At 28.6% G+C, this 13,504-nt stretch overlaps 1 protein-coding gene across 1 annotated transcript; it reads right to left on the bottom strand.

Annotated features, from left to right (window-relative positions):
- Positions 1-2,715: 2,715 nt before the first annotated feature.
- On the bottom strand, positions 2,716-4,458 carry LOC129288397 (RNA pseudouridine synthase 1). Its single transcript, XM_054924945.1, has 2 exons — positions 4,082-4,458; positions 2,716-3,542 (listed from the first exon to the last, which is right to left on the bottom strand). The coding sequence occupies exons 1-2, from the start codon at positions 4,362-4,364 to the stop codon at positions 2,872-2,874; spliced, it is 954 nt and encodes a 317-aa protein (XP_054780920.1). The 5' UTR covers positions 4,365-4,458; the 3' UTR covers positions 2,716-2,871.
- Positions 4,459-13,504: the final 9,046 nt, after the last annotated feature.

The following is a 13,504-nucleotide window of genomic DNA, read 5'->3' as shown; positions in this document are numbered from 1 at the left end:
AAGTATAAATGTAAAAAGAAATGCATCAAGAAGGGGGGGATACCAGGGTCAACACCTCTTTCTTTACCATAATCAACAACAAAACCATGATGTGAATCTAGGGTTGCTCCACCAACTTCTCCAAAGGAGTTTGCAGAATAATCTAATTAATTAATTGACATCAAGAATGAAATTTTTAATAGAGGATGTTAAGCTTCTTCTAGCAAACATAAAAAAAGTTCTTTCACCTTTAGATACAGGGCGAATAAAACCTCCATAAGCTTGTCAAGCACTGTTTCAAGGCCAAAATCATCAAGTACGGTACTGTATTAATTCATTGTGTAAGGATGCATTATTCGAAATTTTGTTTCATTCACCCACTTCTAAAAAATTTCAATCCAAAGAGACAAAGACAATTAAACACATCCAACTAACATCTACAAGGATATGCATGTGAAAATTTAAAATTAAAAGAAGAATATGACTGCTTATACCACTTCTAAGTGATAGTCAAAATGATAAAGTACCTCAAATAATGATAACTCAGAGAAGCGAGGCTGAAGCATTTCAAACGTGAAAATTCTCAGAATAGGTTCAGACACTCTACTTCTAAAGCTTGGCTATGTATTATCACTAAATAGTAAATACTTTCAAAAATGCTTGGATGAAGAACACTGCAGAGTTCAAAGTGTATAGCTCATGGTGTAAAAGCTGCACAATGTCATAGAAAACTAGCAACTCTTACTTAGAAATAACAAAATACAGGAGATAGTGTAAGATAGTCATCATATATCAGCATATCTGAAATATAAACATAAACCATATGTTCAAAGAGTCTTCTGCTTCAAATAAAGTTATAGTATTGCAACAGCAACATAATGCATGTTTAGAGATAAATCACATCTAAGGAGATATAAAGTTCTTCTCCCAGGTAAATTGCATAATAAAAACTTTAAATTTGAACTTTTCCCTCCAGGTTTACATGTTGACTTACAATGTAATCCTTTTGCACTTCAAATGTTCCTTGCTCGCTGTTTCAGCAACCTTTTTACTCAAATCTCTCCCAACTTTTGCAATCCAATTTAATATTGATCTTTTTATTTTTTATAAATACTATTTGATTGTACTTTCAAGTCTTGACGGTTTATAGCTAATGTTAATTTTTTTATAATTTTTTATTTTGATGAATATAATATTAAAAATAAAGATAATATTTCTAGCACTTTTCAAAAAATATTTTTTAAAAAATTATTATTTAAAAATTTTAAATATGAATTAAAATCAAATTTAAACTATCCAAAACACACTTAAATAATTAATTTATAAAAAATAAAAAATTAATATTAAATTAAATCATTTAACTAAATCTGTATTGTCTAAGTTAATTATTAATAGATTTATTAAAAATATTATATTTTTATAAATTTTTATTTTAAATAAAATGTAATTGGGTGTTTGTAAATGAAAGATTTTTTTATATATCTATTTTTTATTAATCATTAAATAAAAATTTATGATTAAGATTTTTTTTTCTTCTTACGACACAGTTTTCACGGCACATGATTCGTATCCATCGAACGATGGTAATAAGCCAGAAATGAGAATACAGGGCCAACTCCCTTGGATGGTTTCAATGAGAGGACCGCCATCCAAGTCATTGCTTTTCCATGGCATTAATTATCTATTCTGGATGCTTCCGTTGGAAGCGTCGGCTTTCACCACCTGCTTCCGTATCCTCAACTAACAATCATCACCGGTTTCCGTGACAGGCACCTCCCACCCACGTCATGTATGTCATGTGTCTATCCCTATTTGCCTGCCTGGCGCCCTCTTGTTTAATTAATTTCTCACTCAAACTTTACTAAAAGCTACTACTCCGTTTTTATTTTTTTAAAAAATTATTACTTATTTATTTATTTTTTTATATAAATAAAATTACATATTTCAATAAACAGCTATTACACATTTACTAAATCATCTTTCATAATTTATATTAATAAAAAATAATTAATAAATATTTATATTGATTAATATAAAACGTTTTAATTCAATTTTTTTATTTTTAAATATAATTATTATAATTAATTAATTTTTTTAAATTGTATAATATAATTTTTTTTATATATAAAAATGGAGAGAGTACTCTAGAAAAACAATGAAATTAATGAATATTATAATGTACTCTCAACCCAACCGGAATAATAATAATACTGATGGGCTATCTTCCGCGCCAGATCCAGATCCCTCATGGTCTCCCATCCCCACAAGGTTCAACGCCTGAGGATTTACCCAATCTATAAGCAAATGCCACTAATCAAATATTTGAGACTGTTTCCACTAATCCCTGTAGCGGGCATCTCCCACCTTTAACTCAGCTTAATTTCATGCTTTACCCATCAATCATTGAAGCCATTTAACTTTGAAAAGTTGCATCACAACCTTTTTAAGTCCCACCCAACAAAAAAATTAAAAAAAAGGACAATCTTCAAGAGAAACTATAACGGAGATTTCCCAGGCGGCATTGGCGTCTCAAGACTCAGCTTATACACCTGCTGCAGCTCCACGACCTCAATCACAAGATTGTTGCCGCTTGCCACTCTATTGTTTTTTTCATCCCCGTTTTCTAAAAATTATGCCTCTCTGATCAAACATGAAGACACGAAATCGACCAATTTCTCCAACCACATATACCTCGTTCATTAAATTTTAAAAAAAAAAATTGAACAGTTGTCTTGCTTCACAAGAACATCATACATTCATTGATTTTAGAAAGACATGAGACTATTTTTCTGTTTAAAAGAAAAACCCTCATTCATGAGAGGCCGAGAGGACTTGCTTAAACATCATGTATTATTATCATTATCATCTTCCCAGCCCGAAAAATACCCCCGCCTAAAGCTGCAATGCTTGGTTGACCCACAACGGCAGGGGTGCAAGGAGAACAATCCGGTTACCAATAACAGGATGCTCAAAACACATGCTTTCTGCATGAAGTTGATGGGCATCATAAGTTTTGTCCTGCCACTCATGGACTCCCTCGTATTTCACATCCCCTTTTATAGAAATTCCAAGATATTGGCAGTGCAGGCGGATCTGATGAGTCCTTCCGCTTCGAGGATATGCTCTCACCAATATCTCATCTTCCATAACATCTTTTCTGTCAGCTCTTTGTTCCACAACCATAATAGATCCTTCATCGTTTGAAAATTCACAGGCCTCCTTGAAACTCCCTTTTCCATTTATTGATAATACTTCGAATGAAGTTTCCATATCTCGGACTACTGACCCACCTGGCAACGTCCGACCAACATCTGATGCAGCATACACCCGCCAGGCACCGAACTTGGACCTGCCGTGACCTGATCTTACAGTGATCTTTCTCCAATGTGGGGCTGAACCAACGCAGAGGGCAATATATGTTTTCCTGACCTTGTGATCAGTGAATGCTTTGACTAGTTTAGCGGCCACCTTGTGGGACTTTGTTATGACCATGACACCACTTGTGTCACGGTCAAGTCGATTAGCAAGATGAAGCTCTGGCTCTGGCAAGCTGCTTTTAATTCCTGAATCGAAAATAACTGCCCTCAGTGCCATACTAAAGAAGAACTACGCGCTTCAAACTTGAAGTGTTAATATGATATGATTTGACGAGCCAAGCCAGCCCTTCAACTAGTTTCATAAGTTAACTCTAGAGCGATATCAAACACCTGTACATTAACCAAAGCCTACCTGGAAATTGCATTCCGAGTTTCCTCACAGGTTCAACTAATAGAGGTCCTGTAGGTGGACGAGAGAGAGAGAGAGGAGAAACTAATCCTGGTGCTTTGCTTTTAAAAGCAGTAGTAATTCAGCTGAGTGGTAACAATTGTCATGAAAATCGTTCGTATAAAAAGGAACCGCTCAAGGCATTGTAATGCATTATTTTCATATTTACTCATGATTTTTACTCATTCCGATGTTTTTAAAAGAAGTCGTTCATAAACAGAAAACCAAACGGGATAAGCATACTAAGAAAACCGGGTGAACTCAAACCCAACAAATGAGTCAAATAAAGCATTAAGTTACCGCATTCAACAAATGCTTAGATGGAACAGCAACAGACCTTCAGTGAGTCCATCCGAGGGAGAGGGTAGAGCGAGAGCTGAAGCGACGGAGGAAAGCACACTCTCGCTGTAAATACCCTGAGGCTTATTGATAGCAAGGACCCATTCGTCATCGTACAGAATGTCCGCTCTTGAAAGAACAAAGAGGCTGGATTTTGAAGAAGCAGACATGGCCCTCCTAATCTCAATTTGCTTTGAAATGGGGGGCAGCTGAGGGGACAGTGGCACGGGGTAATTTTGAGGGGTTATAGGATCAATTCGGGAATGAGCTTCGTCAACCATGGCGATGGTTGATTTGAGGAAAAGAACAATTTTGATTTCGAGAACCCGGTCGCAGACGACGACGATTTGGGGTTGAAAGAGTACCGATCGAATAGAAGGCATCTGGCTTTGTTGTTAACACGAATTTAGTTGTTAAAAAAAAAATTCTTCAACGGGCCCGAGACAACCCAAGGCCTAGGTCTGTAAAACGACATCGCCAGGGTGAAGGCCCAACGCCACCGGCATGCATCAATCACGGTAGTCTTTGAGGTGAAAGTAGATCAAGTCGTTGTTAGAGGCCTACTTCCGATTATGTTAAGCTTATTTATTAAATGAGTCAGTTCAGGTTTAAACCTTTGATTTGGAACATTTAAATACATAGGTCAGACCTATTTTTACAAATTCTAACTTATAAACCTTATAAACCATCATATTTACACGTATATTATTTTATAATATATTATATAGATATAATATATAATATATAATATTTAATTTAAATTTAACATTTTGAATATAATCAACTCCACCGCTTTCTTTAACTCTTTCTCATTCTTTTTTTATATCAAAACTCGAGAGCACCATATGGTTCTTCCTTAACTATTTTTTTATTATATTTTGTATGATATTTGTATAATATACAGATTTTCACCATTTTCTTTTAAAGCAATGTGTTCTTTTTCATTTTCAATTTATTGGTTGTGTTTTCAATTATATTGGATGTATACATGTATTGATTTCAAATGTGTTAGTGTTATAGTTGATAAGTCTTCTTGTTTATTATGTATTTTAGTTGACAGATCAGGTTTCATGTATATATAACCTTTAATAATCTCATAAGTCATATGAGACCTTTAAAGCTTGTTATGTTAGTATTGGATCCCATGGCACGAATGACATAGCATTAATGGCAACAAAGTTTGAAGATGGCAAGCATCGGCATGGTTTACAACACGTGGGAGATTCAGTGATAAGAGCTCGAATTAAAACCATGAAACAAGTCTTATTCAGTTTTGTCTAAGAAGTCTAAGAACTTGAAAAGCATTGGTGCACTCCTTTCAAGTTCAAGGGAGAGCGTTGAAGTATGTATAATGTGTTTAAAATTTAAATTCATAAAGAGTCTAGCTTAAAAGGTGCAAACCTTAAGCTAATGTAATGACGACTACAAGCAGAGCCTTTTGCAATCAAGAAGGTATGGAACTCTAGTGAAGAGGTCAATAATGGTGTGATTTTGAGTTTCTTATGATCCCTTAATTGTCTCCTTAATTATTTCCTAATTTAACGATCATTTGACTTGACTCCATTTTTTAAGGATGAAAACTAATTATAGTTTTTGATCTTGAGTATAGTCAAATATTAGAATTAATTATATTATTTTTTAAGCTTTGTAATCTCATAATTTTAAGACCACATCTCTTAAATTATGTGGCTAAATATTTTCTTATTTTTCTATTGTTTTTGTTTCCCTTTTAATATCAGAAAATTAGAGTTTTAATTTTAGAATATAGTTTTCTTTATTAGTCTATATGTATTAGGTATGCTCTCTCTTGTAAATAGAAGAGAAGTTGAAAGAAATTATTCATTTTAAAGTTTATAACTTTTATGAGCCCTAGTGCTTTGTGATAACATTTTATGTGAGTAATATACGTGATCAAAAGTGTGATCAACTTTTGTAATGTTTTTAAAGGTTGAGGTTCATAGGGACGGTTGATATTTTCCTTGATCATTATCTCATTATTTATTTTTTTATTTTCATCATAAATTTTGTCCATTTCTTTTTGTTATTATGTTTTTATTATGTTTCAGAGTTCTGTCTTTAAACTAGTACGATTCTGCTTTCGTGTTTTCTATTAGCAAGCTTATTTAAAAGGTTTATATTTAAATAAACTTCTAGACCAAGTTAAGTTTTAAATAGGGTTGAGGCTTGAGTTCAAAAAAATCATTATATATATAAAAGTAGGATTAAAGGCTGTGAGAGAATGCCACGTGTTCATTTTTAGGTTTATTGTAATTCTATACTTCGGGATGTGTTTCTTACAATTCTCTTGTCTCGAATCAGGTTTTGGGTTAGGTTCGAGATAGTTTATTATTTTTTTAATTTATACAAAATATATTATTTAGATTTGGAGTTGAATGTAGGATAAATTATTATTTTTTATATGTATTAAAAAATAAATTTTATCTATTTCAAATCCAAATCTAATCATATTTGAATTTAAATTAATACTTATGTATTTAAAATTTAGCAAAAAAATACATGTTTAAAATTTTCTGTCTATCCTCATGATTTTTGAAAATTTCAAAACACCCTAAATATTTGCCAAAAATTAAGGTTCATGCAATCAATCATATAATAAATTTGAATAAAAAATTATAGATATATCTTGGGTGATTTTTCAAAATTTCAATGATGTAACAAAGTGTATATATACCTATTTGAAATTCAAATAAATAATTTTTAGTTATGGGATAAAATATTACTAAATACTAAAATTTAAAATTTCTCAAAATAATTATTTATGCTAAATATGATTCAATTTTTTGAATAAATGAGTTAAAGGCTGCAAGAGAATGTCATGTATTTATTTTTAAGTTTGTCATAATTTTATGTTTTGGGATGCGTTTCTTACAATCCTGTGCTCTAAAATTAGGTTTGGGGTTAGTTTTGAGATGATTTATTATTTTTTTAATATATATAAAATATATTATTTAGATTTGGAGTTAGGTGTAGGATGAATTATTATTTTTTAGATGTATTAAAAAATAAATTTTATCTATTTCTAATCCAAATTTGATCATGTTTAAATTTAAATTAATACTTATTTATTTAAAATTTACAAAAAAGAATATGTATTTAAAATTTCCTATCTGTCCTCATGAGACCCTAAATATTTGCTAAAAATTAAGGTTCATGTGATCAATCATATAATAAAATTTGAATAAAAAATTATTAATATATCTTGGTGATTTTCCAAAATTTTAATCATATAATATAGTGTATATATATATCCATTTGAAATTCAAATATATAGTTTTTAGTTATGGGATAAAATATTACTAAATACTAAAATTTAAAATTTCTCAAAATAATTATTTATGCTAAATGGTACTTTAATTTAAAGCTTGATTCTATTTTGAATTTTAAATTTAAAATTACTCATGATAATTATTTATGATAACTATTGGTTATATTATATTAGCAATTTAAATTCAAATTTCTTCTAACACATATATTATACCAATTATAAATAAATGTGTTTGGTTATGATCTCATTTCACATTTCCAGCTTCAACTAATTCATGTATAATTCATGCTCCTTTTTATAAGGTAAACAAATTTTTGTGATTCATGAGACTATCTATTTGTTCATTGGTTATTCCTCATTGTTATAAATTTTTTTTGGCTTCTCCAATTTTTCAAGTAAATTGTTTGGTATACCACACCTATCCACAAGCATCTAACTCCAACATCTACACACTACTTGGTGATTATAAAGCTGACGCCGCTACAATTGGTAATTACACAACATTTTCCCTTACCTCTAAATTTTAGTCTCAATTTTGCTACAACTTTTCTTTGGTAATTGTCTCTAATTGGCATACATGAAAGGAGCCTAGAGATGAATTTGCTAAATAGGTGAATAATCTAACCCTGTCTTTAACTTTCATTATGGTTTGTATTAAATCTTAGTTAGCTCAAATTTTGTATTTTTCCTGACTATCTATATTTTTTTTTAGAATAATATCTAAGCCCATTAGGATATTGTAGTTCACATGATGGTAATAATATTCCATTGCAATATAGGTTTGCATCTCAATCCCTACAAACTAATATATAGCTACTAATTTTCTATTACCAAAATATGACATAGTTGGATGACAATTAATCTTTGGACTAAGACTCACCTAAAATTAACTACACTTGAAGGACCAAGAAGGCTCTATCAAGCAAGGATGCTCATGTAATTAGTCGAACAAGGAGCAAGGAGAAAGCAAAAGGCATAAGAAACAGCACAAAATCACTTTGGAGGCAACTTTGACCATTTGCTGCAACAAGAAGGGCAAGGCAAGAATGTTGACAATTTCATTACATGTTAAAGTCACCACTTGAGAGGTGGAAGGTCAAGCCACTAGATTAATGTTGTCATTTATATAACAAATGAAACTAATCTCGATCATACCTAATGACTAATTTGAAGGCAAATTAGGTGACAAACATTCAACCTCATGAGTGTTAATTGAAACATTCATGTCGTTGAATAACAGTATTTTTAGTTGTTTATAAATGAGGCAAAGGTGAATTTCAAGTCAAAGTAATTTCTCTAATGTTTTGGGTGTCTTTGCAATTTTTTACTTCGAAAGATAGTTTGTTTATTAATTTTTGAATTAGTTCAAGATGATATTTTAAATATATATATATATATATATATATATAATAGAGCAGTTAAAAGATACGTAGTTTCTAATTTTTAATTTTTAATTTTGAAAGATATGTAAAAAATGTAAATAACATTTTCTATTTAAATGGCAATATTTTTTAATTAGACAAAATGAGACAGGGTTAGATTTGATATTCTTCCTTGATTTTTATTTTTTAGGGTTCTTTTTTAGTGATTGCTTTTAAATTGAATTGAGGATTATGTGATTGATTAAAAAAATTAACCTAGGTAATTTGTTTTGATTTTATCGTAATTGCCTAAAACAATAATAACATCATCCTATATCAATCTAAAATAATTGATTATTTTGCATAAGTATAATCAATTAAGGTGTTACAAATATTAATATTAAAATTTAAATCTAAATATATTAGGTAATCAATTAAGATTTTTTTAATATTTTGAATTTTTTATTTCTATAATATGATTATGTGGTTTCAACGTTAATAATATACTATTTTTAAATTTAATTTTTTTAAAAAAATCTTTAAATAGTATAATCTAATATGTTGGGTTGGTTTCGATTTAATTTTTATATAATATAATTAATTTTTTATTTTTAAAAATTATATTTCTAATTATCTTCAAAAATCTAATTGTATAATCTAATTATTATTCATCTTGGGTTTAAGATTAGTAAATATTTTGATGTAAAATTTAAAGAAAAAATTAATCTTTTAATCTTTCAACTTTTATCTCACTTGTAACTCAGTCTCTCAACTATGACTCGTTGCGACTCAATCCTTCGACTATAACTCACTGCGACTCAATCCCTCAACTTTTGATTCATCTATAACCCGGTCTTTATTTTTTAATTTTTTTAAAAAATTTCTTATCAAATAAGAGGGATAAAAAATGCTCATATATTATTTTAAAATACCCTCCTCTTACTCATTGATGTAAGATATAAGCTAATATAAAAAAATTAATAAAAATTAAGGGATAAATTGTAAGTGATTTAAAAGTTGAATGACTGAGTCACAGTGAGTAATGATTGAGGGACTGAGTTACAAGTAAAAGTTAGAGGACTAAAAATTAATTTTTTTAAATTTAAATATTTAATCGAGATCAGTTAATATGCAAAACATTATCACAGTCATGTATCATTGGTAAAATGATTTTTCCAAATTAATCATATCTTCTAGAAGTATTTAAAATTTAGGTAAAACTGTAATCTGAGTATAGGATATTTTTTTATGAGATAATTTGAGTAGAATATGTTAATAATCATTTTGATCAACGTATTCAGTTATTTTAGATTTTCAACATAATGTATTTAACAATAAAAAGATTTTAGGTTTAAATTTTAAATTTTAAGATGGAGCAGTTAATAAACAATGATTAGATAAAATTTTTAATTTTAATTTAAATTTTTTTCTGTATAAATATTATCCTTGTTATGATTAAATGGTATGTTAGCTGCTATTTTATTCAAGCCAAAATTGTTAGAACGGTGAGTTTTCATAAACTTGTGTGGAGAGAGACGTGTTAATAAAATTTTAATAGTCAATAAATAAAGTATGTGGTAAATATGTTATCTTAAATTAAATAGTCAATAAAAATAATAAAATAAAAAATAATTATAAATAAAACATTTAAAATCAAGCATTCTTATATTAATTCTAATTCCATGCATTTCATTTTGAAAGTATGTTGAAAAAAATGATATTTTAAAATCTACTATGTTAAAACTAATTGCACAAAATCATATGAGAATTAAGAATAAGAGCAGTATTTAAAATTTCCTCCTTACATGTCTAGGTATACATAAAAGAAAATAACTTGTGACAATTTACAATATATAAAATATCAGAATAATAATAATTTATCCAACTAAATTCATAACCTCATGTGTTGTTCATAAGCAAAACTAATTTGAGGGAAAATCACTACGTATTTTTTTTTCCTAATATTAAGTAACTGAATAGAGGTTAATTTTAGAGAGAATTATCTTAAAATCCTCCATAAAAAAATTAATTATCACAAGGCCCATTAACAACTGAATTAAGGTCATTAACAACACAATAGCCTTAACTTAGTTATTAATGAACTTTGTGATAATTAATTTTATTGTTTAAGACTTGGATGTAATTTCTCCTTATTTTTATTACTTTCATGAATGGATGAGACCGAACATGGGGTTTATTTGACAGTTAAAAGTCAAAATAAAATCATTTGAAAATTGACTATGTGGATTGATAAAATACAATATGAATTATATTATGTAGTAAAAAAACAAAAATATAAAAAATAGGTACAAATCATTCATCATCGTACAATAGCTAGACTTGTAAGTAGGCTATTACACTCATGATAGTACGATAAGTTTGCAATTTTACTCATACTCACTACATACATACATACATACATACATACATACATAGATACATATATACATATATATATATATTCACATCTTCTAGAGTTTGTCACTGAATCAACATATAAAGAAGAGGTGCAACCACAAGTATATATATTTTTAGGTGTCAAAACAAGAATTTACCAACAATAATTCTAATCATATAGTATATCAATTAAATATTATTATTTCTATTATATGTTTAAATAGTGTTTTTTATATTAGCTGATCAAATAATATATTCATTAATTTAATGATAATTCTTGTTAATTAATAATTTTATTTAATTAATAAATATTGTGATTTGAAATTCAAATATTGATTCAAGATTAGTTAACAGTGGAAAAAATGGCCTATTAAATATGTGAAAAATTCTCAAAGTTGTGTATCTTTGAAAAAAAAAATGAATTTTCCAAAATTAATCATATCTTTTAGAAGTATTTAAAAATTTTGAAATACTATAATTTGAATAAGATAAGTTAATAATATCAATCAATATACTCAACTATTTGGATGGTCAACCTAAGGTAATCAATAATAAAAATGCTTCAGTTTTAAGTTCCAATTTTTAAGTACAATAACTTAAAAGAAAGATGACAATAAAATTCCTTTAAATTATGTAAATGATATTTTGAGTCTCTCAAAATATTATAATTCTCTTAAAGTTTTTAGAGACTTTTTTGTCCTTAAAGAATTAATGTAAATAACCACATTGCTCTTAATTCGAATATCAATTATCATTCACAAGTTTTGTTTGAAGATTCAAAACTTTTTTTTTAAATCACAAGAATTCAACAATAATTTAAGTTTGAATTAAAGACAATTTAGTCGTTTATGTTAATTTCTTAATGATAGAAAATGCCCTTAGAACTTCAAGGAAATTATGACATTTTGAGGGATCAAAATCTCATTTACATAATTCAAGAGATTTTGTTATTATTTTTCCTAACGTAAAATTTTAATATTTAGTTATTCGATATTATTGATAGTATTAATTCAAAGTTTCCTCTTGCATAGATATTACACCAATTATAAATAGATGGTATGGGTCTATCTATATCATTTCACACTTTCAGCTTTGATTAACATCTATAACATTAACAAATCTATTTTGTCTATGCACTTTCGCTGATGCTTGTACTATTTTGTATTTATCCATCTTTCTTTTTATAAGCCTTTAGTTATATATAGGATGTAATGTTTCACGTGTATAATTAGACGTTGGTATTATGGGGGTGGCACTCTTTTAAAGGTCAATAGCTCAAAAACATGTTCAAGACTAAATAGGTGGTTATGATTTTTCCACAATGTGACAATGTGCATGATCATGCAATCAACAACTCAATTGAGGTAAAGAATTTGTGTAGTATGGCATTTGCTTTAGATGGCAGTGATGGTAAACTTATATCGAACATAGTGAAACATGTGATGATGAAAAAATAAACATGCATGATGTGTAGTTTGTTTATGTTGTGTTTCAATTAAATGTCTTCTTAGATTCATCTATTAGTGTTTTTCATGATATGTTTTCTTCATTATTTTTAAGTACGTGACCAAAGAACATGATAGGGTTACAGTTGCATTTTATATTTATTCATGTGATCTAACTATTAGAAGAATCCATGATGATAAACATATATCCTGAATTTTCTTAACAATGTCTACAATTCTTATATTTTAAAAACAAGGCTATCTTAGCCCTAATATTTGTTATAGTTGAAGACATAAATAAGTACATGTTGTCTCTTTTCCCTAAAGAAAAAGTTGTATACTTGAGTTCTTATAGTGTTGTAAAAGATGATTGGGATATGAATTTACTTAATGACTTGTACCCTATAGACTTTTTTAATTCAATTATAATGACAAACCTTTTAAATCATGAAACAAGGCTGAAAGTTGGTGCCGCAATTATTTTAATATAGAATAGTGATAAGTTTATGGGATTACATAAATGTACATGTCTCATAGTTTTACAAATTGGAAAACATGTTATTGAGGCTCAATAATGTCTAGGTCAACTGCAGGGACAGAAGTATACATACCACATATTGCTATGTGTTCATTTGATTTAGGTTACTATTTACTATAAGGAAGCTATTTTCCATTATGTTGGCATTTGTAACCATCACTAATAAAAGCCATGGCTAGAACTTGTGCCATGTCAATTTGTACCCAATTCGTCTTACTTTCATCCATGACCAGTTATATTTTGCTATTTCTTGTGTTTAAAGTAAGGAGGGTTTAAAAATATTGGTTTTTGATAAAGGTGATTGATCCATGGATAGAACTTCTAATGTTATTTATAGGAAAGTTTTTGAGAATTTGATAGTTAACCTACTTTTCATTGAATCCATTCGCATTGT

The sequence above is a fragment of the Prosopis cineraria genome, unplaced genomic scaffold, assembly GCF_029017545.1.
Source record: "Prosopis cineraria cultivar Desert tree isolate PC_DT_omini unplaced genomic scaffold, ASM2901754v1 PC1, whole genome shotgun sequence".
Lineage (NCBI taxonomy): Eukaryota > Viridiplantae > Streptophyta > Magnoliopsida > Fabales > Fabaceae > Prosopis > Prosopis cineraria.
Note: the sequence above shows the minus strand (reverse complement) of the source record. Positions and strands in the feature narration are given on the sequence as shown.

Coding starts and splice junctions, on each gene's coding strand:
- LOC129288397 (XM_054924945.1), bottom strand. CDS start 4,364: ATGGTTGACGAAGCTCATTCCCGAATTGATCCTATAACCCCTCAAAAT. Junction 3,543..4,081: donor CTCGGATGGACTCACTGAAG/GTCTGTTGCTGT, acceptor TTTTCGATTCAG/GAATTAAAAGCAGCTTGCCA.